The sequence below is a fragment of the Lasioglossum baleicum genome, chromosome 9 (assembly GCF_051020765.1).
Source record: "Lasioglossum baleicum chromosome 9, iyLasBale1, whole genome shotgun sequence".
Taxonomy (NCBI): domain Eukaryota; kingdom Metazoa; phylum Arthropoda; class Insecta; order Hymenoptera; family Halictidae; genus Lasioglossum; species Lasioglossum baleicum.
The window spans coordinates 2,683,344-2,708,391 of record NC_134937.1 but is presented as its reverse complement, the minus strand read 5'-3'; the positions used below and the strand labels follow the sequence as shown (position 1 = coordinate 2,708,391).

Sequence of the window (25,048 nt, the reverse complement as noted above, 5' to 3'; positions counted from 1 at the left end):
GTAACATGTCACGTCACGGAGACAGCAACGGGGAGCGCGACAAGGGGGCCGTAGCCGTAGCCTTTGAAAATGCCATGGTTGATTAGTCGGTAACGGATTCGTCCACGATGAACATCAACTTCGAAGGGAAACGTATCCTCGTAACAGGTGCCGGTCAAGGTAAGCCGTTATCGTTGTCGAATCGACAAACGGTTACGATATTTTTATTTTACTTGTAACTTGTAAGTATAAATTTTATATATATATATATATTATTATATATATGATTCCATTCCGGATGAATGGAATTGTACGGTTTGACAAGATTAATAACACTAAATACCACGGTTTGATAAGAGAGGTTATCGCCAATTGGGCAACAGCTCGAAACGAACCAATCAGATCAAATGATTCTTTCGCGTAGGAACCAACGATTAGTAAATGCCGTAAGTGGCAGTAAATAGTACATACATATATGTATGTACATATATCTCTATTTACAAATGTGAATGGAAACGTTTGATCATGCGAAAGAAACGATTAGTAATGTAATAATAAAACATTCTCGTAACGATTACATTAATAAATCGTTGTCAATAAGTTCAGTGGACGAATACGAAAGCGAAGCGATAAAGTTGGGAAGACGCAATTTAAATTTAAATGAATCTATTCTTATAGAATTCGTGAAGAAACTTTTCTCAATTTTGGAATATGTATTTTATGAAATGCTCGTATCGCGTCATTTCGGAATGAAAAAATTATAGTGTAGTCGCCAACGGGCATATCACGCTGCAGAGAACTGGTTCTCGTCCGATCACCAAAGTTAAACAGCGTAGCGTTGAGCGTGGTTTGTGTTAGTCGTTAGTATACACTTGGATGGGTGATCGCTTGGGAACACCGCGTGCTGTTGGCTCTTTTTTTATTTTTCTAGATTCTAAACGATCATTTTCCAAATCAACGTTGTTAACAATTTTATCTTGTTCGCTAGAAAGAACGATTTAATCGATCCTCCCGAATTAACGCATTGATAAATTCTAGGTATCGGCAGGGACGTGGCGCTGCGCCTGTCCAAGTACAAAGGTCAGGTAATCGCCCTATCCAAGACGAAGGCAAACCTGGATAAACTCGTTGCCGCGGATCCCAGCATCCAAACCGTTTGCGTAGACCTTCTCGACTGGAAAGCGACCAAGAAAGCTATCGAAAGCGTTCTGCCTATCGATTTGCTGGTGAACAATGCCGCCGTCGCCGTTCTCCAACCATTCATGGAAGTCACGGAAGAAGACTTCGACTTGAGCATCGGCGCTAACGTGAAATCGGTCGTGAACGTCACTCAGTCTGTCGCCGCCGACATGATCAAGAGGAAGGTCGGCGGCAGCATCGTTAACGTATCTTCGCAGGCTAGCCAGGCCGCTTTGTTGGATCATTCTATCTATTGCGCTACCAAGGCAGCGGTGGACATGCTGTCCAAGTATGGAAACTAATTGTTCAATTAACACTTTACCTACCGGAAGCCTATTAATAGGATTTTCAATAATTCTGCTGTACCAAAAGAAAGCATAGAAATTTTCATTTACATTGCAATCTTGAATGAAACTATTAGAATACGTTATTGAGGGTGAATTGTTAGTTCACAATGAACATTACTGTTACTATTGAAGGTTCCATTAAAAAGTGTTTAGCCATGTACCATAGATTTTTCAAAATTATGCAATAATCACCGGTCACTAATGTGTTAATATCTTTACACATTATCTACCGGCACCGGCATAGATATTGAAAATTGCCTGTGTCACAGCAACGTCCCCGAGCTACTTTAACGTTAGACCATTGACAACGAAAGAATAATTCGTACGATCGATGCGTTTTACCATTTTACTTACGATGTCTATCTTCTTCAGAGTGATGGCTCTCGAGTTTGGTCCACACAAGATTCGAGTGAACTCCGTGAACCCTACGGTGGTGATGACTGATATGGGAAAACTGGGCTGGAGCGATCCGGAGAAGGCGAAAACCATGAAAAATAAGATACCGTTGGGCCGATTTGCTGGTAATGCATATGGACCGATCTCTACGACGATATTTTATAGAACGATTTCGACGACAATTCTGATTTTTGTATTGCCGTGTTTACAGAGGTGCACGAAGTCGTCGACGCAATCGTCTTCTTCTTGAGCGATCGAAGTTCCATGATCAACGGAACCATGTTACCGATCGACGGTGGATTTTTGGCGACGTAAGGCATCGGTCGATGTCGATGCTCGACGAATCTCATTTACAGCATACTAATCGAATCTCGCCTTATAAATATTAAGATTATGTATATATATACAAATTAACGAACAAATATTTTCTGCGAAATATTTGCTTTATCGTGTATAAGGGGATTATGAAAAATAAGATGATACTAAACTTATTAAATGTTTACATTTCGCCTTCGCCGGAGGAAAAGGGAACGGAGATTCGGGAAACGACGGGGTTGAAAAAACGCAGTTGTTCTTTTATCTCGTTTAATTTAAAAAATGCTTCGTTTCTTCTTTTTGTATTATTCAACTAGACTCGGCGAGCGTGCGGCGGAGAATGCCGGGGAACGCTCGTGCCCTTTCGAAGAAGAAACTTGTATTTCTCTGACGGGAATCGGCGATCCAGCAAACCGGCCTAGTCGAGTCCTATCGGAGGGGCGTCGCCGCTCTTCGGGGGACTCTTGGGCGGTTTGGCGAACCGTCTGCGAGTATAGCTAGCCAAGCGACCGAGTGTGTTCATCCTAAGGGCATTATTCGTAACGATCAGGTCTCGGCGCCGCGGCAAAAAGTTCTCGGATTCGAGGAGGTTAGACCAATACAGTCTGTAGTTTCGAAAAAACAACTATACCAGGGTGTGCTATACAGCCCTTAGGGTCGACGAACCTCGAGGAGAGGTCTGGAACCCAGACAGATCCGAACGCAAGACCGGTGGTCTTGGGTGAGAATAAAATCTTCTCTCTTACTCTCCGGCGTGGCTAGTGGACAACTTCGAAATAAGGGACATAACAGATTTAGTTATGCTTTGTTCGAGAGCACGCGGAACTCGCTAAATCTGTTGTAATCTTTCCACTTTCCAGGAACTGTTGATGCGTTCTGAAATTGTTTTGCGAGTGCCGCGCGCCTCCGAAGTAGGAACCTTTTGCGCTCGGCTGCGCGCGTTGTCCGAAAGAATCACGAAGAGCAGCAGCGTGAAAAGAAAACGCAAGTCCCGGCTGTCCCGGGTCCCGCCGGGAATCGATCGAGCCTCCCTCGGGTGCAGGTCCTCCGCGAATCCCTGTCGGAAACGGAAAAGGAGAAGGAAAGTAGATCACTTACGGATGCGACCGAGATCCACGGATAGCTAGGGGCGCGTCGATCGAGTCGACGGTCAGCCGCTCGTGCTTTTCATCAACCTACAAAGAAAGGAAAACCGTGAATATCTGTAAGAGGAAACTCGAAACTGGCTGATCGGCAACAGGTTGCGTTTAGAAACAAAAACCACGAATCGCGTATTCCTCCGCGGTTCCTCGACACGCTCCGCACGCACCCACGCACACTCGATCGCTTTTCCTCTCGATTTTCTTTTTACAATCGCTGCGCGAGACACGAACCTTTCTAATTCCAGTTTCGCCAGCTTGCTGCGTTCTCTGTAGCAAGTATTTGTTTCCCAGAAGCGAATACAACTACACGAAGCTCGACGAATCGCGAGGAACAAGGGAAACAGTTCGGCGCCGCCTGAAACGATTTTTCTTTTATGTTACACGGAAGCAGGTCTTCGCACTGTTAGTCTGCGTTCGTTCTCGCGTTTATTCTCGTTGTCAGCTAAATCAATCGCCTGACCCTTTCTTTCGTTCGTTCGGTGATTTCGACGCGCACACGCAAACATCCGCGAACACAGAGAAGACCTCCCTCGAGCGCTCGCTTTATCGCTTATTATTATACATATTGTATAGCCATCCATCTTTTTCTTAATCGTTATTCGGTCGCTGCTTCTTCTTGTTCTCTGTCTTAATCGATCATAGTTAATCGCATGTTATGTACATATACAAACCGGTCTCTTCGATACAGTTTCTCGATATTAGTATAGTTAAAATACAATGAACATCGCGAACGAACAAAAGAGAGTCTATAGTCTATACGATAGGTACCCAAGTACGAAGAAAATTGTAGGGCTAAAATAAAAATAATGCTAACGGTAGAAAGTAAAAGGATCGTAGTAGAAGGACGTCTCCTCGAAGTGATCCACTCGGTATTCGGAGGTCCGTTCAAACGAAAAGAAAGGAGAGATAGAAAGAACCGAAACTGTCCTGTGTATCAGCAAAGGTGCATGTATGTATTATTGCCCATGCCCGAATCTAGGGACACGGAGGCGGCGCGCGACTCGCGCGAGGCGGCGAATCGACGTTTCCATCGATTAAAGGTACTCATGTCCGTGTGCTTTTCAGTCGTGCCGGCCGTGAGTCACGACGCGTCGCGTCGGTAGAACGCAAGGATAATTCGCGCTGGCAGTGTTCGTTTCCTCCGTGTTGAAAGCTCGAGAGCGATCTCACCGATCCGATATAATTCTATCCAATCGATCGTCGACTAAACACGATTCTTTCCGATAGTTCGCGAAAATGGTACGACAAATCAGACTCGAGGGACTTGGCGAACGAACGATCAATCGGCTTTAGATCGTCGAGCGTGGAACAGCTAGCGTTTCAGTTCTCTTATAAATGAGAAATCAAGAAAGAAGTGAAAAACCAAAATACGGGAAAGAAATACGCGATAAAGGTGTGGAGGGCACACGGTGAAAAGCGCCGCTTCCGGTTCCCGGGTCGACCGAGACCCATTCGTTTCGTTCCCCCAAGCAGATCGTTGCGCGACCAATTCGTGTCGCTGTACCAGTTACAGTTACAACATAGTAAATAGCGTAATTAGCGGTAGCAGCAGCGGTAGTAGTTGGTAGTAGTAATAGTTGCTAGTAGTTAATGGCTAATAGTTAATGGTAATAGTAATTAATAGTAGCGGTAGTAGCGTACCCTATCAAAACAAATCATACATAGAAAAACACGTGTCGGTATAATATATATTTTTGTTGTTGTATGCGTGTATATGTATACATATTACATGTATATATACACACCATTTCTTATCACGTTTTTTTTGTTCTTTTAATTTATCGTTTTTTGCATTTTTACTCGTACGCATCGCGTTCACGATCATTTTTTTGTTCGTTACACAAGACGAGTTGATTCGGCGCGGCGGGTTAATGGAGGAGAGGGGGGAAAAATGAATAACGACGAAACAGGAAGCGACGAGGAATGGGAAACACGGCGGCGAACGATGGAATCGAATGCGCGGGTTTCTCGAGAATTGCTTTTGAAAAATCACTTTCGTTAAAGAGAGTAGTCGATAAAAATCTGGTTGTTCTTTTGCTGGGACTGCGTGTCTCTCGGACTTTCGGTATTTGATTCTTACCCTTTCTCTCTTTTTCCGAAACGCATCGATCGACTAAGAAAATCGGAAAGTCCGTGTTCTCGAACGAAGAACGCGAGGAACAGCGAACGGGTCGAATCGCGCTCAAGAGAACTCGAGGACTCGAGGCAAAGAGTTACGGTATCGAGGGAAACAAGATTTCTCGTTTCTCGATGAGGTTTTCGGTCTTATTTCTGGCGAATATCGAATATTATCTTCTTATATGAGTCTTCGTTATTCCCTGAATGTCGGGGCTGAAGATTCGAGCGATGGCTGCCGCGCGACTTCCGGCCTCGGAGGGACTTTGTTAACTCGCCTCCGTATGTTTATAAGACGCAAAGAAACTTTTATTTGCGACGAGGCGTTGCGCGGAGCGACTCGGAAATAAGTATACGCGTTGGAAAAATCACATCGTTGCTATGCAAACGTTCCTATATCCGTGTAATCTAGAGAATAATAAATAGATAAATAGATTGTATAATTTGGTAGAGTTTATTCAAATATTCATTTGTCTAAACTTTTAGATTCCTATGAAATCGTATACATACTCGATTCCGACTCGCGCCGCGCGGCGTTCCGAAGCTTCCTGCCTCCGTTTTGATGGATGATTGCAATAAATACGAGTGAGATGTTTACTTAATCGGATAATTATTTCTTTTTTTTCTTCTCAAAGTAGATACAAAACACTTAAAGCTACCGATATCGTAGACGTTATTTTAGAATTTGTATCATTGCGAACGAAGGCTCATACGAAAGAATGTATTGCACATTTTTCAATTATTGTTGGACCGGGGACAGCGAGTTCTCTTGATGCCACGAGTTACAAAATTCGATCGATGCGGTTCCGCTCGGTTTTTACGCAAGTCCGAGAGAAATCTCTCTTTCCTCGCTCTCTCCTCTCCTCCGCCGAAAGTCTCCGTAGTCTGAGCAGACGAAATTACGCACGTACACGAACACGTAAGTCGAGATACAAGCACACGGGACGAAGAGGGACACGCACACGAAACGCACACTGTGAGACTACACTGCGGATCTTTACGCGTTCGCGTCGCGTCGCACAAAGGCTCGTAGATACATACATACAGTATATATCACCAATGTTTCTACTTTGTTCTTAGGAATCGTAGTCGAAATGGAATTCCTTCCTCCATGGAATTTCTAACATAAGCTATAAAAATGGGAGTTCGCATCGAGATCCGCAGTCTAGCGAGAACAGAGTGTTAGGAAAATCCTTTCGACAACTTCTAAACTCTTCGAGTTTAATATTCGCTTGATTTTGTCAATATTCCAAAGCCTGCGCGGATTAGACTTCTTTCTAACAAAAATTTGATATAGAACCTTTTATAAAGATCGATCGTATCAAAGTATGTAAAAATCTCACAGAATACAACTAGATAATTTTTATCATTTAAAAACGCAGCGCGACGACTCGCAGCTTTCAACGCGGCGAGCGATTTCGATCGAATGTAAATAATAATAGGGAACCAAGTGAAATTCACTCGACTACTCGAATTCGTAAGTAGGTTTAGTCGTTCGATCGCTTAATCGACATAATCGATTTTCCGTAAAGCTTAACAATCATTCCTGGGACTTTCCTAACACGCTAGACAAGATGGAGTTTGGTGCTGTTCACTGGCAAACCTTTTACCAAATGCCTTGCGTTTCTGAATTGTTAATAGCGTTCGCAACAGTATAAAACTACGCGCTTCTTCTCCCTGCCCGTTCAGACACGGGCAGAGATACATACAGGCAGACAGACCTTCTCGATTTATTCTCGATTAAATCACGTTGATTTCTCTCCTCCGGGTTTTATAAACAATCACAAAAAGAATCAATTCTTCGGGATACAAAGAATAGAATATGTATTTCCATACTATTCTTAGACGACTTCCTGTCTATAGTCACCTGCCGCTCCTTAACATTCAATTATAATTGATACTTATTTCTAGATTCGACATCTGGTTTTTCTGTTCGGTCAATAATTGCGAACCGGCACCGTTCGTCTAAAATGTCTAAATACACGTGTCTACAGCCTTTTTCCCCAAGGCCGACGAACTTGGAGTTCGCGCTTAGTTCCACAATGAAACTGCACCGTATTCGTCGCGCGGATTAACAAGTAATCCTGCACAGGACCGAATCTACGTAATAAAAAGAGAACATTGGACCGGATCAAGTCCTAACAACGAGAACACATAATTTGGTACACAGTTCGTCAACGTTTCGCATAATACGAGTTTCCAAAGTTCCCGATAATTCTTCGATTTCCGAATTACGCAAAATGATCCTTCGAATTCGTCTAGATCTAGAATCTAGAGCGTGGTCGCATCATTCCTTCCTCTAAATCGATTTTTCTATGTTTCGGTTACGCGTTGCTCATCTCTTTTCCGGAAACGCCTGCGAACAGAGCTGAACCGTTAACGCGAGTTGATAATTGACAGAGTTCGGTGCTGTTCGCAGAAAGCTATCGCGCTTCGAACACTTCTTCGAATAGCTAGAAAGATCGAAAAGTTACGCCCGCCTCGTCGCCTTTTTCGGACGACAACCGTGAACAGAACCAAACCCACGTGATTACAATCCTACGATCTCTCGCCGGGCACGGCTCGATTAGTATAAAAAAGAAGGGCGAATGGAACGGGAAGCCTCGAATCGTGCCAAACGATCGCCTCCTTCTCCGAGCGAACCGATCGTTGACGGGTTTACGCGTGCGAAACCGCGAAAACGTCGCTAGGACACGAACTGTACGGTACGCTCACGCTCACGCTCGATCGATCTTGGCAAGGTTCGCGCGATACTCCTCGCGCTGCCCGCATAATTCCCGGCCATTCGTTGTCAACCGATGCCATAAACCAGCCTCACATTTCCGTCCATTTTCGCACGACGCAAGTTTATCTCTTTTTAGCTGCCATCGAATGTTTATTTTCATTCTGCGCGTGGCGCGAGGCCCGTTTCTTCCGAATCCGAACTTACTAGTAGACTACGTTTTCTATCTTTATGAAAAATAAACATTTTCTTCGTTAATTACAAGGTAATCCCTTTGAGACTGTTAGCAAGACGAAAGTAGCGTCTCGATACTCTTCGACACTTTTAATGTTCAAAGTTTCAATCTCTACCGTTGAAATCCGCAGTCCACTTAGGAGGCACAATGTAAGTCGATTCGAAGAGTAAACAGCAAAAGAACAACAAGATCACTGAAATCGATGGAACCACCTTTTTGTTCGTTCATTGGTCTATGTATATTTAATGAAATATCGTTAATATACATACATATATTTATTAAAAGAACTGAAAAGATCGAAGCAGAGGCAACTTTCGTTGCACAAAACTTGCTAATTTCGGATCGATTGAAAACACCTGTTTGCAGGTGCAAGTTCTCTTGGGAATAGACCGAGAATTTTCATAGAAATTTACATTATTTTCTGGGCAAGTATCGAGAGTAGAAGATCGTTTGGATCGACGGACAGTTTGAATAATAAACAAAATGAAAATACAGATTTCTATTTTATTTTTGTTCGACTCGACGCGACGGAAGTTCCTTTGTATAGTTTTCGAAGGAGCTGAACGAAACCAACTTTCATTTATAAATCGCAAATCGAACGAATGATAAACGTCCACAGAATTTCTACGACTTAATCTGCTGCGACAAGCTGCTAACGTTTTGATTTTCATTGCGTCCATCGTGTTTTACGGAAATATGTTGGTCTATGGGTGAAAATCGGAGCACCGTTGGCCTACGATCGATAGGAGCGAGCGTTCATCACAACCGGGTGTGGCCATTGATCGGCCGTGTTTCTTAACGTCGTATTCAGGGGGACCGTTCAAAGAATAATCGAGCTTCTCGCGAAAGTTCGCGCGTTTTCGTTCGAGACATTCACAGCTCCGAGCGCTATCGACGTCTGAGACGCTTCGTCCAGCCATCGATTTTCGCGATTTTGTCTATGTACAAATCACGGTTGATCGGGTACATTACATATTTATACAGTTGATCGTTTCTGGGTTCTCGACGCGTTCGCCAGCGCGGCGCCACGACACGGACGATCGTGACTACTCTAAAAAAAAAAAAACACCTCCGCAACCTCGTGAATTCGTGCTAATCTCCCGACGATGATCCTTATCCTCTAGAAAGCGGAAACAGGAACGGTCGGATTACGCGATCGCTTACGCAAAACAACAGTTACAATTTCTCGATACAATTTACAGATTTTCCTCCGACGATTACTTCGAAACGTTAACATTCACATAAACAAACAAACACCCGCGGACTACGAACGACAAAGCGAATTAACACGTACGAATTCGAATCTCGACCGAGGCGCGGTTCAATTTAACAACAAGGTCGCGAGCTAATGCGACGCTTCCAACGAGATCCAGTATCGTGGCAGAGAGCGCGTCGGCGATAGCGAACGGACCACCAGAATACCCGAAGAGACTTTGTTTGATTCAGACTGCAAGAACGGCAAGAGGAAGTTCAGTCTTCTCTAGACGATGTCTTTGCCCTCGATCTCTAAAGCTGTCCAGAGATCTGTAGCGAAACGATCAAGACGAGATTCGATCTCGGTTCGTCGGGACACCGAGCATCCTTCTGCACACACCGGAACAACCGTCAGACGATCTTCTAGATCTTGCATCTGGTTCGCTCGCTGGCTGTTCCGTTCCGGGCCGATCGGCCTCGTTGGGAACAGTTCCCACGATCCTCGATCTTCGTTGAGGTCTTCCCAGCTGTGTTTCAGGTCCCCGGCGCGGCGTCTCTTCGAGCGTTCGCATCACCGACATACATAGCTTCTTCTGGAATTCGCGGGTACGCTTAGCTAGGCAGTCGCGTCATTCGGGAGCATTCTGGATCGACAACGGGTTTGATCGTCCGAATCGATCGTCGACCAGGTAGACTCTTAGATCTCAGGTCGCGCGGGGCACACAACACCGACGAAACTGTCGACGACGAGCCTGCTATTGCTGCTGCTGCTGTTGACGTTGTAGTAGTTGATTCACTTGTGCTTTACGGCTGGCAGCTTGTCCATCCGGATGGGCGGGGCCATTGCCGTCGCATTGGCGCTTCCAAAACAAAAGACACACAAAACAGCGACATTAGCGTCTTTCGTTCCCTCGTCCCAACGAACGCCTTTCGTTTCTTTTGTTCTTAGCAAAGAGTAGTTTTTTGATTTCTAGACGATCGGGAAAACCGTTCGATAAACTCGCTTCGACCTGCGCACTCGAGAGAGAGAGAGAGAGAGAGAGAGAGAGAAAAAGAGATGTGAAATTTTGCTTTCTCTCGTTGTCTCGACATATTTTTTGTTTGTTTTTGATGCGTGTCGGTGAAGGAATCGATTATTTTTTGTTTTGTTAAACGGTTTGGTTTCTGTCTCTTGAGAATGGCGGATGCTCGAACGGGGATGATCGATCGGATAAGCGAGAGGCTCGAGACCGTCGGGCCATCGCAGTCGCGTCGTCAGAGAGAAGGATCGCTAGGCGAATCGTTTATCCACGATTTCAGTGTTTCGCCGGCGTCCGCTACCGTGGCACAGGAGATTATTTCGCCCCCTCTTTGCCTACTTTCGTGATTTAGAATTAGTGAGTTGGCTTTCGGTTACCTGAAAAAACAGTCAACGAAAGAACATAAAGTGGGTTTTCCGGTGAACTTAAACGTAGCGATGGGATCGAAATTTTGTCAGGTATTTGCTATTAATTATAATTACTAGACTGCGGATCTTTATGCAAAATAAAAATGTTCTACATTGATTGTGGTAAGCAGAAGTAAAACAAGAATTGATTTTATTCCCTAATGACTTCGTTACATTCAAAACAATGTTCTTGAATTGTTCTAACTTTTTACCGTTTCATATTTAACCCAACCAATTTTCTCATAAATGCATAAAGATCCGCAGTCTAATAATTACAATTATCGATACAGAGATTCGTCTTCGCTCGATACCAATTTCGAAATCAAGGCGAAAGTATGAATACGCATCGACCGATCGATACCGAGTATGTATCCCCTTGGGATCGGTCCCATCGCTACTTGAACGACGGGCTTCTGGGTCTACGGTGTTGGTTTGCAAACAGAGGTGCGCGAGAAGAACCCGAAAATGTCGAGTAGACGATGGTGTCCCGATTCCGAAGAAATTCACCGACAACCGGACATTTTCGAGTTCTCGTACACCTCTGTTTACGAACGAGGAATAGGAATCTTTGAACCAATTTCATGGATCTCGATCGCTGTACAGGCGACGTCATCCGGGACACGTTCACCGCGACGATAAAACGAACAAAATCAGTGGTGGAGAGAGGAAGTATGTATCGACCCATCAGCTTAAAAGAAACCCATTCATTCGTGTGTCACACTCGTTCCTATGTGTTACGCGAAACATGCCAACTGGTAACAATCGTGATCGAAGAAAAAATACCATATCCCAGTGCACCCGATAGCAGGCAAACAGATTGTAACGTTGCATTTTCGAAAGAATGTGCTCACTCGATTTCCCATTCAAAGTGTCTAATCATAAAACAAGTCAAATAATTTCTGAGTGCGAGCATTCGAAACCTGTGAAACGAGACTTTAATTTAGCGGAATCGGTGATCAACATTCTTTCGAAATGACGACAGTGCTCTCCCTTTCCCCACTCAACTTCTCCCCGGATCTCTAGGCGGTCCGGATCCGGACGAGAACCATGCCACGGTATCGAGACACCGAAATCTACCAAAAATCTGACCTGGCGAAAAATTAGAGCCAAGTAAAAGATTTAACTATTAACACCGACGCGACATCCACATCGAGATCCAGTTCGCAAGCAGCACGGGAGCCTCTACGGCAGAATTCGGTGAAACGCGAGATCCGATCGCAGCCCGGTTTTCGACACGAGAAACCTGATGTATGTATGTACATTGCCAGTCGTAAGCCGTAAGTCGTAATAGATATCCAGAAAACCGCGCGTGCGCTCATAAATACAACGGTGCATCGAACCGGTAAGTACAACAGCGATCGGAAGCTATGCGAGGAACACGCGAGGCTGTATCGTTGGAGAAACACAAGCTATCGATCAGAGTTGGCCATTATTCGAATAACGAACTACTACATACTTCCTACCGTGAATTTAATCGTCATTTGAACAAGAAGATAACAAACGAACAAACCAATTTATATAGAATAAATAGATGATAAATGGGTTTATTCGTTATTCGAAATCATTTCTGTCCAACTCTGCTGTCGATCGAATGAACTCGCGATGATTCGATGACCGTTCCATGCAATCGTCGATGACAAAGCACCAAGTGTAACGAGCTCGGTATCTCGCCTTCTTTGGTTCTCTCGTTTTATCGGAGTTACCGCGCTGGCCACTTCCATAATCCATTTATAACTATAACATGTAGTTAACGCGTTCGCTATCATCTGTTCCGAAAGAAGAAACCACCTTTCTATTATTTTACAGCTTATATCCAACGTTATGAAAATACAACTGCTAGAAAATCACATCGAACAAAATCGAAGGAATTCGTTTGATCGAATCGAAAGTGGAAAGATAAAATTGATCAGAATTCTCTAGCAGTTTTATTACGGTAAAAATTCAAGAAAAATTCGGAGACTTTGAAAATTGAAATAGAAAAATCTGCAGCTTGATAGCAGGTGTATCTTCTTTGCCTTTCGGAAAGGCAAACGATAACGGATAACGGAGAAAGAGAAGAAGACAGAACACGATGTGAGAAATAATTGTTGATTGAATCGAGCGAGATCCGGGAGGATCGAAAGGAAACGAGACGCGAATTAGATCCCGCGGGTGCAGCGTTTACCGTGCCGTATATGTACTAGGGCTGTTACTTTTCCGAAGCTTCGACTCTTCGAATATTCGAAGACCACTAGACAGCGGATCTTTATGCCAAATAAAAAATGTTCGCCTTGATTGCAGAACACAGGAGAGCCAGATAAAAATTGTATTCTCCTTTTAATTATCCTATTCAACTGAAACTGATATCTTGATGTCCTTGAATATTTTTAACATGTCCACTGCTCTAAATTGTACTTTTACTTGTATTTTTTTCATAAATGCATAAAATCCGCAGTCTACCTACATCACCTTCGAAGCAGAGTTGGGCATTAATCGACTAAATTTTTAATCATAGTTGATTGATTAATGTATACGATTAAAAAAAGGAATCATCGAAAAAAAACATAAAAGCACGTAAACAGAATTTGTATTATGGACCTAATGACAATACACCTAAACCCAGTTTACATTTTTTTCAGTATTCATACAGTTCTGATTACGTATTTCATTTCGAAATTTCAGCAGTTAATCATTAATCAATTATCCGATTGACGATTAATAATCGTTAATCGCAATTAACGATTAATAAGTATTTAATCGTTAACCACAATTTTAACGACTAAACGAGGAGATTAATTGTTAATTGCGATTAACGATTAAAGTAGAAATTTAGTCGTCAATCGTTGATTAAATTTTTGCTCAACTCTGCTTCGAAGTTCCTCAGATCGAAACTTCGAAAACTTCGTCCTTCGAAGGAAAGTAACAGCCCTAATATGTACATACCGACGCGCGACGATTCGAATTGGCAAGATCGAGAGGAACCGAGACGGTACAACCGGTTATACGAAGCCACGTACAGCGAAAGACCACACCCTAAATGCTAGGCAAAGAGCGAGTTATACTTAGGTGCTTTAGCGCGGCGATGATACTGCTTGCTTGTGTGATATAGCAACTCACTTGGACTTCGGCTGCATTTCGCCCGCAGCTGCGGCTGCGTCCCTACGGTGCAGCCTCATGCTGACCCTTCGCTCCGGGCCGGGCAAGCCCGTCACTGAAATAGACCAGTAAGAAAATAACAGATCGTATGATACATCGGCAAGTGCCTCGAAAATCATCGACGCGCGATATACTCTATCTACCGTAAATTACAGGGTAAACTAACTAACGTTATTTTCAAGTGTAATTTCTTCTTTGTACTTTGGCATCTAGTCTATTGTCTTGCGAACATGGTTTAGTATCGCGTTGTTCGTTTGACGCAGGCCATAAATCGGGAACCTGCGGAATTCTCCGCGGAACTGTCCGGTCGTTCCCCCGAGAGAACAGGAGTGTCGAAACGCATTCGCAGTCGTGCGGTAGCTCTGGTCGACGCAGAATAAAAATAAGAAACTGGAGAACACGGTGCTCGCATTGCAAAAGCGCGCGTCTTGAATGACCACTGTTGGTATGTTGGGAGTTGCATCCACCGTGCGCGACGCTCCGATTAGTTGCAAGATGGTTTCACGCAGCTTGACGGCGCGCGGCGTGGCGCGGGTCAAACGACACACGTTCGTTCGGTATTGTTTCAAACGGATTCCTACTCTGACGGCCAGAAAACCCGATTTCTTGGGGAAAATTCACTGAATAGAATAATTCTAGGGTTCGCGCGTTTAAGATTACTTTTCAATCGTTTCTCTTTTGGAAATATAATAAGAAAAGCGAAGAAAGACCGATTCGTCGAAGCCATGACAGTAGAACGTGTCTTTAATTATAATTTCATCTAAATCTCGCAATGGTTCCGCAATTCTTATTTGTGAATTGAATTAACGCACTCGCGCAAGGATATTCGCAATTTGTTACACGGTCCCCACGAAGTTCAGTGTGATTTCTCGCATTGCAACTTTTCCCCAATATTTAGAACGAAACTAGAAATTTCTTATAAAAAATTCCACTATCCCGAAATAATTTAATGGACAAATTTTGCGTAAACGTGCGGTTCTTTCTGAAAAGAATTACTTTTAAGATTTGTGTGGAAAGCTTGAAAGCGAGTTTTCTCAACTTCGAGGAGGCCACAACGGATGAGCACAGGATCAATGGACGATCTTTCACGCTTGGCAGTTTAAATGGAAAAAATTCTCTCTGGCAGATTGTGGTACAATGATACGAGAAAAGGCGCTCGATGAACGGTAAAAAGAGCAGCGCGCCTTCGCGAAGACAGACGATGCGATGGAATTGACAAAAAAAAATGTGTTCGCAAAACACAAGTGGATTCCCCGCTCGGATCGAATCGGACATGCTCCGGAAGCCTCTTCTCACGAATCCCAGAATGAGATGATCCGCGGCGTGACTGGATTCGAGACGTGCCGTACAATTTTGGTTTTTCCATTCAAGCCAAGTGAGAAAACAAAAAAATACAATTTTGACAAGGATATTCGACAATGTCGTGTGGTGAAATAAATAAAGAAGACCAGTCCTTGAATGGAAAAACGTTTATTTGCTACTTTCTCATCATCATCATAATCATAATCATCATCATCATCATCATCGTTACTATCAATAAAAAACAGAATGATTACAAATAGACACGCGATTACGAAGAATTCTCTGGGACAAGCGACAATCATGAATGAAGAAATGCGTGATAACGAAGGAACGACGACTTCTTGTTTCTTTCTTGTATACATAGATAGACTGCGGCGAGATTATAAATAGGGAAAATCGTTGTACAAAGTAACAAGTGATCTTGAAATTTTCTTGAATTAAAAGAAACGGAAGCTTAAGCTTAAGCAATCGATGATTAAATAAATTGTTAAAGAATTAATCGGCGCATCTCCGAACGGTGTACCATGCAAACGAAATCTAACTTATGGCAACGTAATTGAATTGTACTTGTATATGGATAAGCGATCACCTGTTTATATTCTCGTCACTGTGTACGTACGTGGGATCCAGCCAGCTTTTTTCGATGAAGTCGATCGTTTCGCAGATCCCCGAAAGATCGTTGGGATCGATTGCTACCGTTTGTTGGACGAGCGAAGTCTTTGAGATCGTAATTCGAGCGTAGAAAAATTAGGACACTATCTAAGCTTTGGTAACCTGTCCGGACATCTCGGAAAACTTCGCTGCGTTGTCGATCACGATCGGTTGCCGGGGAAAAAGTATACGAGAGGAACGTACGCGAGGATTAGCTCTACGTTGTTCTTTCAAAAATGAATGGACTCGAAATTTTATGCACTTGTGACAAATGTGAAAAATGAGTAGTCTTTTTTTCTCTCCTTAACTTAATACTAAAAGTACCTGTCGAAGTGGCAGTGGTCTCTTAATATTATTAATTTATTGACAGTGCGTTCGATGAGGTTTCGTTTGGTTTCCACTGCAACGTGTATGCATCAATTCATGCACATCTACTTGTGCATTCGGCACAGTTCCGACAATTTTCAATTATTAAAGCAACTTTCCTTCTCGGCTGTCGCAGAGCTTTCTAGAAAATATCACGCGCAACTTTCGTCGTTACTTTTCCTTCTTACCGCTAGGTTTGTAAAGGGAATACAATTGGTCGTAAAAAATGGCAGTGTGCAATTGATCGGTGTGAAGCTGTGTGCAAAACTTACGACACGTGATATTTTCCGATGCGCACTAATCCATTGTGTGAACTATCTACGCATATTATATCTTTGAACGAGATTAGAGTATTGTAAATAAGAAAACATTATAATTTAATGTTGCGTAAAGTATAAATGAGTTGTAAAGAATGACTAGTATTTAATAAATTGATCGTAAAGCTAAGAAGTTCCTTGTTTCAAAATTATCGAACTTGTGAAAGAAATTGATTTGCAGATTCTTGACCAAAAACGAAAGAACGATTTTTCTTCGACGATGGAAACGAAACGTGATATTTGCAATAACATCGCTAAAAATGAAACGAAACACAAATGAACGATATTTGCGAAGCGCGCGTCCTCTGCGTCCGATTCTCTCGTACATATCCGGTCCTTCTTCCATCGAATCCAGCCGAAATTCCGAAAAACAAAAAGACCAAACGAACGCGACGACACGCCTCGTTAACTCTTGATCGAGGGGATCGATCATTCCCAAATTCGAATCAATTTTGCCACGCTTCGAAAAGTTAACATGCTTACCGTCGAACAATATCGACGTGTTCGTTCGACGCGTTGACTACCGTGGAATATTTTCTTTTCAACAATTTCTTCTCGACCATACCGAATGCTTCGATTAATACTGATTTTCGCCAATGGCGACGCGAGTCAACGGGTCGAACAGAGAATCCTCCATTCTCCTATTTTTCGTGAAGCGATCGAACGATTAGCAGAAACGACGACAATAAACGCCCCGGTTAATTTACAATGTTCGACGCAATTGGTTACAAAAGTAGCTGGATAAATCGCATAACACGTACTATCGAAACGATTTTCAAAATTCGAATCGTTAGTGTTTTAAAACGCGTTCAAGAACATTTGAAGAGGCTATCGTTTTCAAATAAATAAGACGTACAGATGAGTCACGCGCGAAAGAACAACAGACACAATCGTTTCTTCTACAATTCTCGATAACACAAAGTTTTCAAATCAATGTCGACGAGCCCGAGAGCTCGTCGACTCCGAGCAACGGAAGATACTTTTGTAACCAGCTGTGAAATACCGCAGCAAAACAGTGGAGACCCTGAACGGTTCAATAAATGTGTATGGAGTATTATTTAGTAAAGCTAACTGTGTAAGGCTCGGTCAAATCGATCTTCGAACACCTGGTGGTAACCAATCAACAATTTCTCCCGTGCGATTCTGTTTTGGAAAATTCGAAAGATTGAAATCCGATCAACGAGTTTCAGGATTTCCTTTCTACAGATCGAATAGTAGGGCGATCGAATTTTCCGGTTTCGCTTTTTCCCCGGTGTTCACCGTCCACCACCTATCTACCTCCGAAATCGAATACAATCGTCGCGGTATCGTTGAACGTTCCCTTTTCTAACATACGTTAGGCGCTGCGGTTTGGTATGCGAGGGTGCACGCGTCGCGTATAAAGAATCGAGCCTCCGCTCTCGCGCGAGAAAGAGAAGAGGAGTCGGTTCCGTTAGTTGTGCGTCGCAATCGCGGCCAAATTATTCTCATAGTGCAACCTCCGTGTGTGTATATATATATAGGTAGCGTAAATAGTTCAGAAAAATATATACGTATGGTTGAGAGGGAGGGAGGGAGAAAGGGAGAGAGGCCGAAATCCCGACGAAACTAATTCAAGCATAACATACGGAGAAAAGGACCTGCGGGACGTAGATCGCTCGGTGGTGCGTTGGACAGCTAGATATCACTTAGATGCAGATGCAGATGAACATATCCAGCAAGATACCCGTTAGAATATCCGTCAGGTTCCGATCCATCTTTCCGTGTCCCAGCGAATCGCTGGTGTTCGTTCCGAGGCTGACGGTGCCCTTCATGTTGTCGATCCAGTCCATGAACTGTGGTCCCTCCTTGTCGTTGCCAGCGACATCGTGCGAGTAGAGAGCGTCGTTACGATTAGCGTTTTGCATGTTCTGCAGGCAGAGCTTGCCCAGTTGGCTCGTCGAGTATCCAACGTCAGCCTCCTTGTTCCCGTTGAAACCGTCCTGAGCGTTGCTAGGAGAATCCGGAGGCTTGGTCTCGTAGGTGGCGTTGCTGCCATCGCCGTTCTTACGATCGTTCGACCCGTCGGGCGAGCAGTTGCCGATCGAAGGACTCGCCTCGCGCTCCTTATCGAGGTCGCTGATGGCGTCTCCATCGAGCAAATTGTCCTCCTCGTTGTCCTTCTTCACGCGAAACGTGCTGTCCTCCGACTTGGCGACTATCTCCTCCTTGTCCGTGGCCGCCGTGCTCTGCACGAGGAACTCGTTCTTCTGGTACTTCTGTAAAAAATACTCGCACTTCTCCTGCACGCTCTGCGGCCGCTCGTATTTATTCCGTCGCCGGATTCTTCGTTGCTTGAGTAAAAAATGCCAGCCACGTCGGACGCGCTGGAAGAAATTCGGCCGCCTCGGCTGGGGGGGCGCTTTGTTCGCGGATGTGTCGATCGACTTTCTTGACCGCTGCGAGTAGTCGAGGCTCCACAGTTTACGGTTGCACAAAGTTTTCGGCCGATCGTCGAACAGAAGCACCAGTCTGTTCAGGCGGGACAGGTCGACGCTCCGGTCCATGGACTCCAGACTTCTGTGAGCCTTCTCCTCTTTGCTGGCGAACGAGAAGTTCTTCCTGGGCTTCGACGAGTCGTTCAGGATGATCTTCTTGAAGAACTCGGTCTCTTTGTCGAGGTACTCGACGTTTCCCGAGTGACGTCGCACGTCCGCTCGTCGACAACCTCTCTTTTTGTCCTCGGGGTCTCTATCAACGCTGCCGAAGCAGTTCAAAGAGCCGGCGGAAGCCGCGCGATCCTCCTTGCGATCGCGCTTGGTCTCCGGGCTGCCATGGAACGTCACCACTTCGCGATCTCCGTCCTTGACCACCGTGTACCAGGAACTCCGGCGATTCTCCAGCTGGGGACTCGGCTCGCGCAATCGGCTGACCGTCTGATAGTCGCGGTTAGGCGACGCGGCCGCGTCCCGCTGTCCCAGACTCAAGCCGGACATGTCCAGGGACACGACGTTTTGCGTTACCCTAACCGGGGACGATTTGAACGTACTGAACTGACACGGGGTCGAACGTTGCTGCACGATCTCGCTACCGCCTGGCTGTGCGTGACTAACTACGAGCTGCGTTTTTCGCTCACCGATCGCCTGCTGTTGCTGCTGCTGACCGCTAACCGATAATTTTTGGTAGAACTGGATTTTACCTTGCAGGTCAATCTTCTCCTGATTGTCCTGATCACGGAGAGCGTCCATCGCCTCGCGCTTCTGCCGCAGACTTCTCAGGTTCGAGGTCGTGCCCACCGTCGGACCCACCACCGTCGTCACCGACGCGTTCGCTAGACACTGCCGCGTGTAGGGCCTGCAACGAACACGGTTATCAGACGATCAAGCTACTCTACAAAGATCGCAACAAGTTAACCCTCAAAAATAAAAGAAAACACATTTAATAGATTCAAATATTTTTATGAAACGAATAATCACTATAAAATCTGCCGAGATAAAGAATCAGCGATTTCAGATAACATCCGATTCACCGCAAACTGAAAGATTCTACTGAATATCGTAGGAAGATTGGTCAATTGGTTAGTTCTTGACCTACTCCCATCAGCCTAAACGAGCAACGTCGTTCAAGTGGCAGATTCTTCGAGCATTCGCAGCAATGTACAGATATCTTTAAACGCATCATGTTGTTACCAAACCGGTGATTGTATGAAAATTCAATTGATTCACATGGATCGTACTTCACTGTATTTTATTCGCACATATGTACATATCGAAAGGCGATATATCATCGCTTACAAATGAATTCGGGTTTGATATGTTTTATAATAGTAGTAGTAGTAGTAGTAATAATAATAATTACTATTATTATTATGATCGTGATACTCGTCAGTCCTAGTAACAACATGACTCGCAGATGGGCGTAGTATTAATCATTTGCGCTTCGAGTGCAAACGAAAAAAAACATACCGTATATGTAATATGGTAAATCTTGATCCATGTACGATTCGCAAGTTACAATCGCATCGTGTCGGTTCGACAAAACGAAATCGATTTGAGTAATTTTAACCGTGATTCCTATTGAAAAAATTAAGTGCAAAGGGTTATATCTTCCAATTCTTGTAAGAGTATCGTTACACCTCTAAACACAGGGTGTCTAAATACATGTGCTACAGTCAAACGCATCTCTGTAACCGAAGAAAAAAGAAACAATACCAAGAGATCTTCCGGAAAATCTCGAGGTTGTTCTGGTTCGAAATTAAGGGGTCGTTAGAAATAGAAAGAAAAGGAAAGAAAGTCTGAAACAAAGGATTCCTTGTATTCGATTATTTCTGTTGTTCGAACCGGTATATTTCCCGATTCATTGACCCAGCCGCCGAAAATAGAATACCGCTGGGTAATGAAATGACCATGCTATTTATACGCATGGAAGGACGGTGGGCATGACGGTAGCGCGCGACCGCCGACATGTTCACGTCTGATTTCGTATGCGGGGCGTTTGCGTGGAGGTCCTGCTTAATTCGGATCGGTCGAACACCAACCTTGATCGATGTTCCTGATCGTTATTGGTCCCGGAGGGCAGCCCCGTGTTCGTCTGTTGCGAGTGCATCGGCGCCTGTTGCGCCGACGGCAACGTCGGTTGTCTCACGTTCCCGAACTTCAACATGTTCCAGTCGAACACGTAGTCGTAGGTGAACCCTTGTCCGTGGAACAACGTCCGGAATAGTTGCCGAAGATACGAGTAATCGGGTCTCTCCTCGAAACGCAGCCCTCGACAATACCTCAGATATGACGCGAACTCCACTGCAATAAACGAGGCAGTTACTTTGGTAAAAGATATATTCGAGCTGGAACGCGGAAATCTATTTCCTCTTTCAATCATTTTTGCAATAAATAAAATTCTATTTTGCCCTAGTCGATATAATATAGCCTTTGCAGAAAACATAGGCAATGCAGTAAATGCAGAAAATTCGCAGTCTACTGATTTGTCAATTTACCAGGATAACCCTTGCACAACTCCTCGACAGGCGTGGACATCTTCTTCTCCGAGATACGCTCATACTTTTGCCTCTTGGTCGCCGCTTTCAAGCCTTGCCAGGGCAAGCTACCCCTGTTGAAGTACATCAGGACATATCCCAGAGACTCGAGGTCATCCCGCCGTGATTGCTCAATTCCCAAGTGTGTATTAATGCTTGCGTATCTGTTCGTGGACAAAAGAATCGTTTCGGTAAGCCTCCAAATTAGGAAGAGAGTTGAAAAATTTCTTTTTAATAGTCTAGTTGATCGATCAACGAACCTAGCTGTTCCCGTAAGATTTTTGTTCTCTCGGTAGGGTATGTGTTTGTGAGTGCGGCCGTCGCGATACTTTTTGGCCAGCCCGAAATCTATAATGTACACAAGATTTCCTTTCTTGCCTAGTCCCATCAAGAAATTGTCTGGCTTGATGTCTCGATGGATGAAGTTGCGACTGTGAATGTAGTCCGTTCTACTTATCTGGGGACAAAAAAGATAAGAATCATCGTAGCATCATCTCGTAAACATTTCTACAACAATAGTCATTTCTCGAGATCGATGATTCTTGTATTTGTAGTGCTGCGTAAGCCTAGTGTTAAAAAACTGGTTTATTTGAAGATCGACATACAGCTACTACATCTCATTTTTTTTGTATTTTTCGCATGCCGAATGACTTTACTGAGATTTAGTATTAAATGCGCGAATTGTTCGGTGGAAATCCATGATATCTCGTCGAGAGAAACTTTTCAGGGATGTGGTTGTTTTTTTTTTCAAGCGTGGTCCACATTTAGACAGACACCAAAATAGTCCTTCGCCGGAAGCATTTTTCTCAGAAGTAAAGTTTTCCTCGCTCGTTCCAGCTATTACTTTAAAACACTGTTTTTGTTGAGACCGTCGGGCTCTATTATCAGCCACCGACTGTGTTCGCTGATAAGAATGTTACCCGTATTGTAATTCGTTTCACCAAAGGAGAACAAGAGTAAGGAATACTGCATATAATCAGACTGTGAACTTTGAACAGCATAATGCACTGCGCTTGCATAGCCACTGTAAATACATAGAATCGAAGACAGAGTTTTAAGCGCAGACTATATAACTATTTGAAAAACACATAACGAGAAGTCGTGAATTGCAAACTATAGAATTTTTTATTGCAAAGTAGCGAGTCACGAATCGATAAACTTCATCTATGTATAAACAAGCGCTATAACAGGATGAGAAACTCTTATCTTTCAATTATCTCAAGACAGTTTTTGATACTACAAAGGTAATATATTTGTTATTTACCAATTGATCGGCGAGTAACAACACTGTTTTTAAAGAAAATCTTCTCGAACAGAAATTAAATAGATCCTCCAGAGATGGTCCGAGTAGCTCCATTACCATCACGTTATAGTCACCTTCCGAGCCACACCATTTTATCGTGGGTATTCCAACTGGAACGTTACAATAAAATTGTTGATTGCAATGAAACACACAACCAAAATCGTTAACAGTTATGTATACCGGATTTAGTCACAATTAGACTTACAGGATAAATGCATTTTTTACCCAGAAAACATAATCATACTTTATCAAAATAAACTTTCTGCATCTGCCAGTTATAAATATTTAACCAACTCGAATAGCGCAACTATATTATATTGTCGCAAAGGAATACCCTTCTTGGAAGAACTCTTGCTACAACAATACCGTATACACTGCTTTAAATAGATTGAGGGTCATCCGTTGTTGAAACAGCCTTACATGATTTGCATAAAAAGAAATACCTAGTACAATAACGCAACTGGTCAAAAAAGTCAAATGTTCGAATGACAAAAATACACCTGAAATATCCATAAACACTTTAATACAATTCAAGGACTTATTGTTCCAGCATTGGCTATCGACTATCCAAATATTTACTCAAAACAAAGAGACAAATACACTCGTCTATGCTATAAAGTCAATACATACATACATACATACATACATACACAAGCGACTACTTAAAGTACGCAAGAGTGCGCGCCCTAATAAATTCCGCTAAAGGTTTTCTATTGTTTTTTTCGAAAAATTCGGCGATACGAACAAATGTAGAATTCGGATGTACCTGTGCCTACAAGTTTACTCTCAAAGAGTCATAATCTCGCGTAAACAACATCGGTCTACCGGCGAGTTGTAAAGTAAACATTTACACGAGTGCAATGCTAAAACTCCAACAGAAATATGTAATCGTTAAAACGGTAAAGTCCATATTACATTGTGACAAAGAGGAACAGAGACCGCGGTAGGGGAAGAAAGGAGTAACATAGCGGGGGTGGGGGAACGGTGGGGAGCAGGAGGGGACAAAACGAAGGGGTGGGAGAGCGAGACAGAGAGAGAAGGTTCAGTGGCCAGGAGGCTCAACCAGCTGTCCAACAAACAAACTGAAAATTCTGACTGTTCGTGTCCGACAACGGGCAGGTTTCGAAATATAATCGCGAGCCGCGACTGACATACCGCGAGACGACGCGGTTTCCAGCCGAAAAACTCTACTCACCGCCTCCTTGCATCATCTTGTAGAACCTCGATTCTATGTGTAACTGTGGATGCCGCGTTTTTATGCATTCTAGCTTGATGGCGACTTCCTCGCCGGTGGAGATGTTGGTACCTGGAGAAACAACGAGAAAAAGGCCAGATAAGGCCCGGTCACAAACGCGTGGTTACCGTAACAAAACAAACCAAAAATCAGTAGAGCAGGACGTCTGAACGGTGCGGGGAGGGGAGGGGGTAGACGGCGAAGGTAAATAGAAAGAAAAAAAATAGCGAGAGAGAGAGAGAGAGAGAGAGAGAGAGATAACGGGATAAAAAAGAACAAGGAGAAAAACGTGTACGCGTGTACGACGGGGGAGTTGGCGCGTTCATGCGTGGCGTAGGGCAAATAGGTATGTGGCAAACTATGTATATGTAGAGTAGGTGGTCTGTGCACGGTGTGTACGTGCGTCTATGCGTGTATAACGTGTATGTAGGGGGAACAGCAAGGATGAGGGAATGGGGAGAAGAGAGGAGGGGAGGTGGAAGGGGAAGAGAAGGAGCACAAGTAAAAGGTAAACGTCGAAAAGGGAAACAGGCGAATGAGGCGTACAGAGAGAAGTTTACCTAGATAAATGTCGCCGAAGGAGCCACTCCCGATTTTCCGTCCGAGCCGGTACTTATTACCAACGCGCAGCTCCATCCTCGAGGCTCACGGGCCCTCGCGAAGAAAAGTAGCACGGGGCAAGGAAAGGCGACTTTTAGGC

At 43.9% G+C, this 25,048-nt stretch overlaps 2 protein-coding genes across 9 annotated transcripts; one reads left to right on the top strand and one right to left on the bottom strand.

Annotated features, from left to right (window-relative positions):
• Positions 1-10,670, top strand: LOC143211958 (L-xylulose reductase). The gene is made up of 4 exons (XM_076430147.1): positions 1-159; positions 1,018-1,447; positions 1,878-2,026; positions 2,113-10,670. The coding sequence occupies exons 1-4, from the start codon at positions 108-110 to the stop codon at positions 2,214-2,216; spliced, it is 735 nt and encodes a 244-aa protein (XP_076286262.1). The 5' UTR covers positions 1-107; the 3' UTR covers positions 2,217-10,670.
• LOC143211952 (casein kinase I) lies at positions 2,470-25,048 on the bottom strand. 8 transcript variants are annotated; one of them, XR_013009577.1, is made up of 10 exons: positions 24,909-25,048; positions 24,310-24,420; positions 23,076-23,224; positions 22,072-22,268; positions 21,773-21,975; positions 21,317-21,578; positions 19,979-20,133; positions 14,147-14,240; positions 3,315-3,391; positions 2,470-2,740 (listed from the first exon to the last, which is right to left on the bottom strand). XR_013009577.1 is itself a non-coding variant. In XM_076430129.1 (9 exons), the coding sequence occupies exons 1-9, from the start codon at positions 24,982-24,984 to the stop codon at positions 3,367-3,369; spliced, it is 1,272 nt and encodes a 423-aa protein (XP_076286244.1). In that variant the 5' UTR covers positions 24,985-25,048; the 3' UTR covers positions 3,045-3,366. The 8 variants fall into 8 exon arrangements, 5 of the variants coding, with proteins under 5 accessions (XP_076286244.1, XP_076286246.1, XP_076286245.1 ...); XR_013009579.1 differs by lacking the exon at positions 14,147-14,240; XM_076430129.1 differs by lacking the exon at positions 2,470-2,740 and having other exon boundaries at positions 3,045-3,391.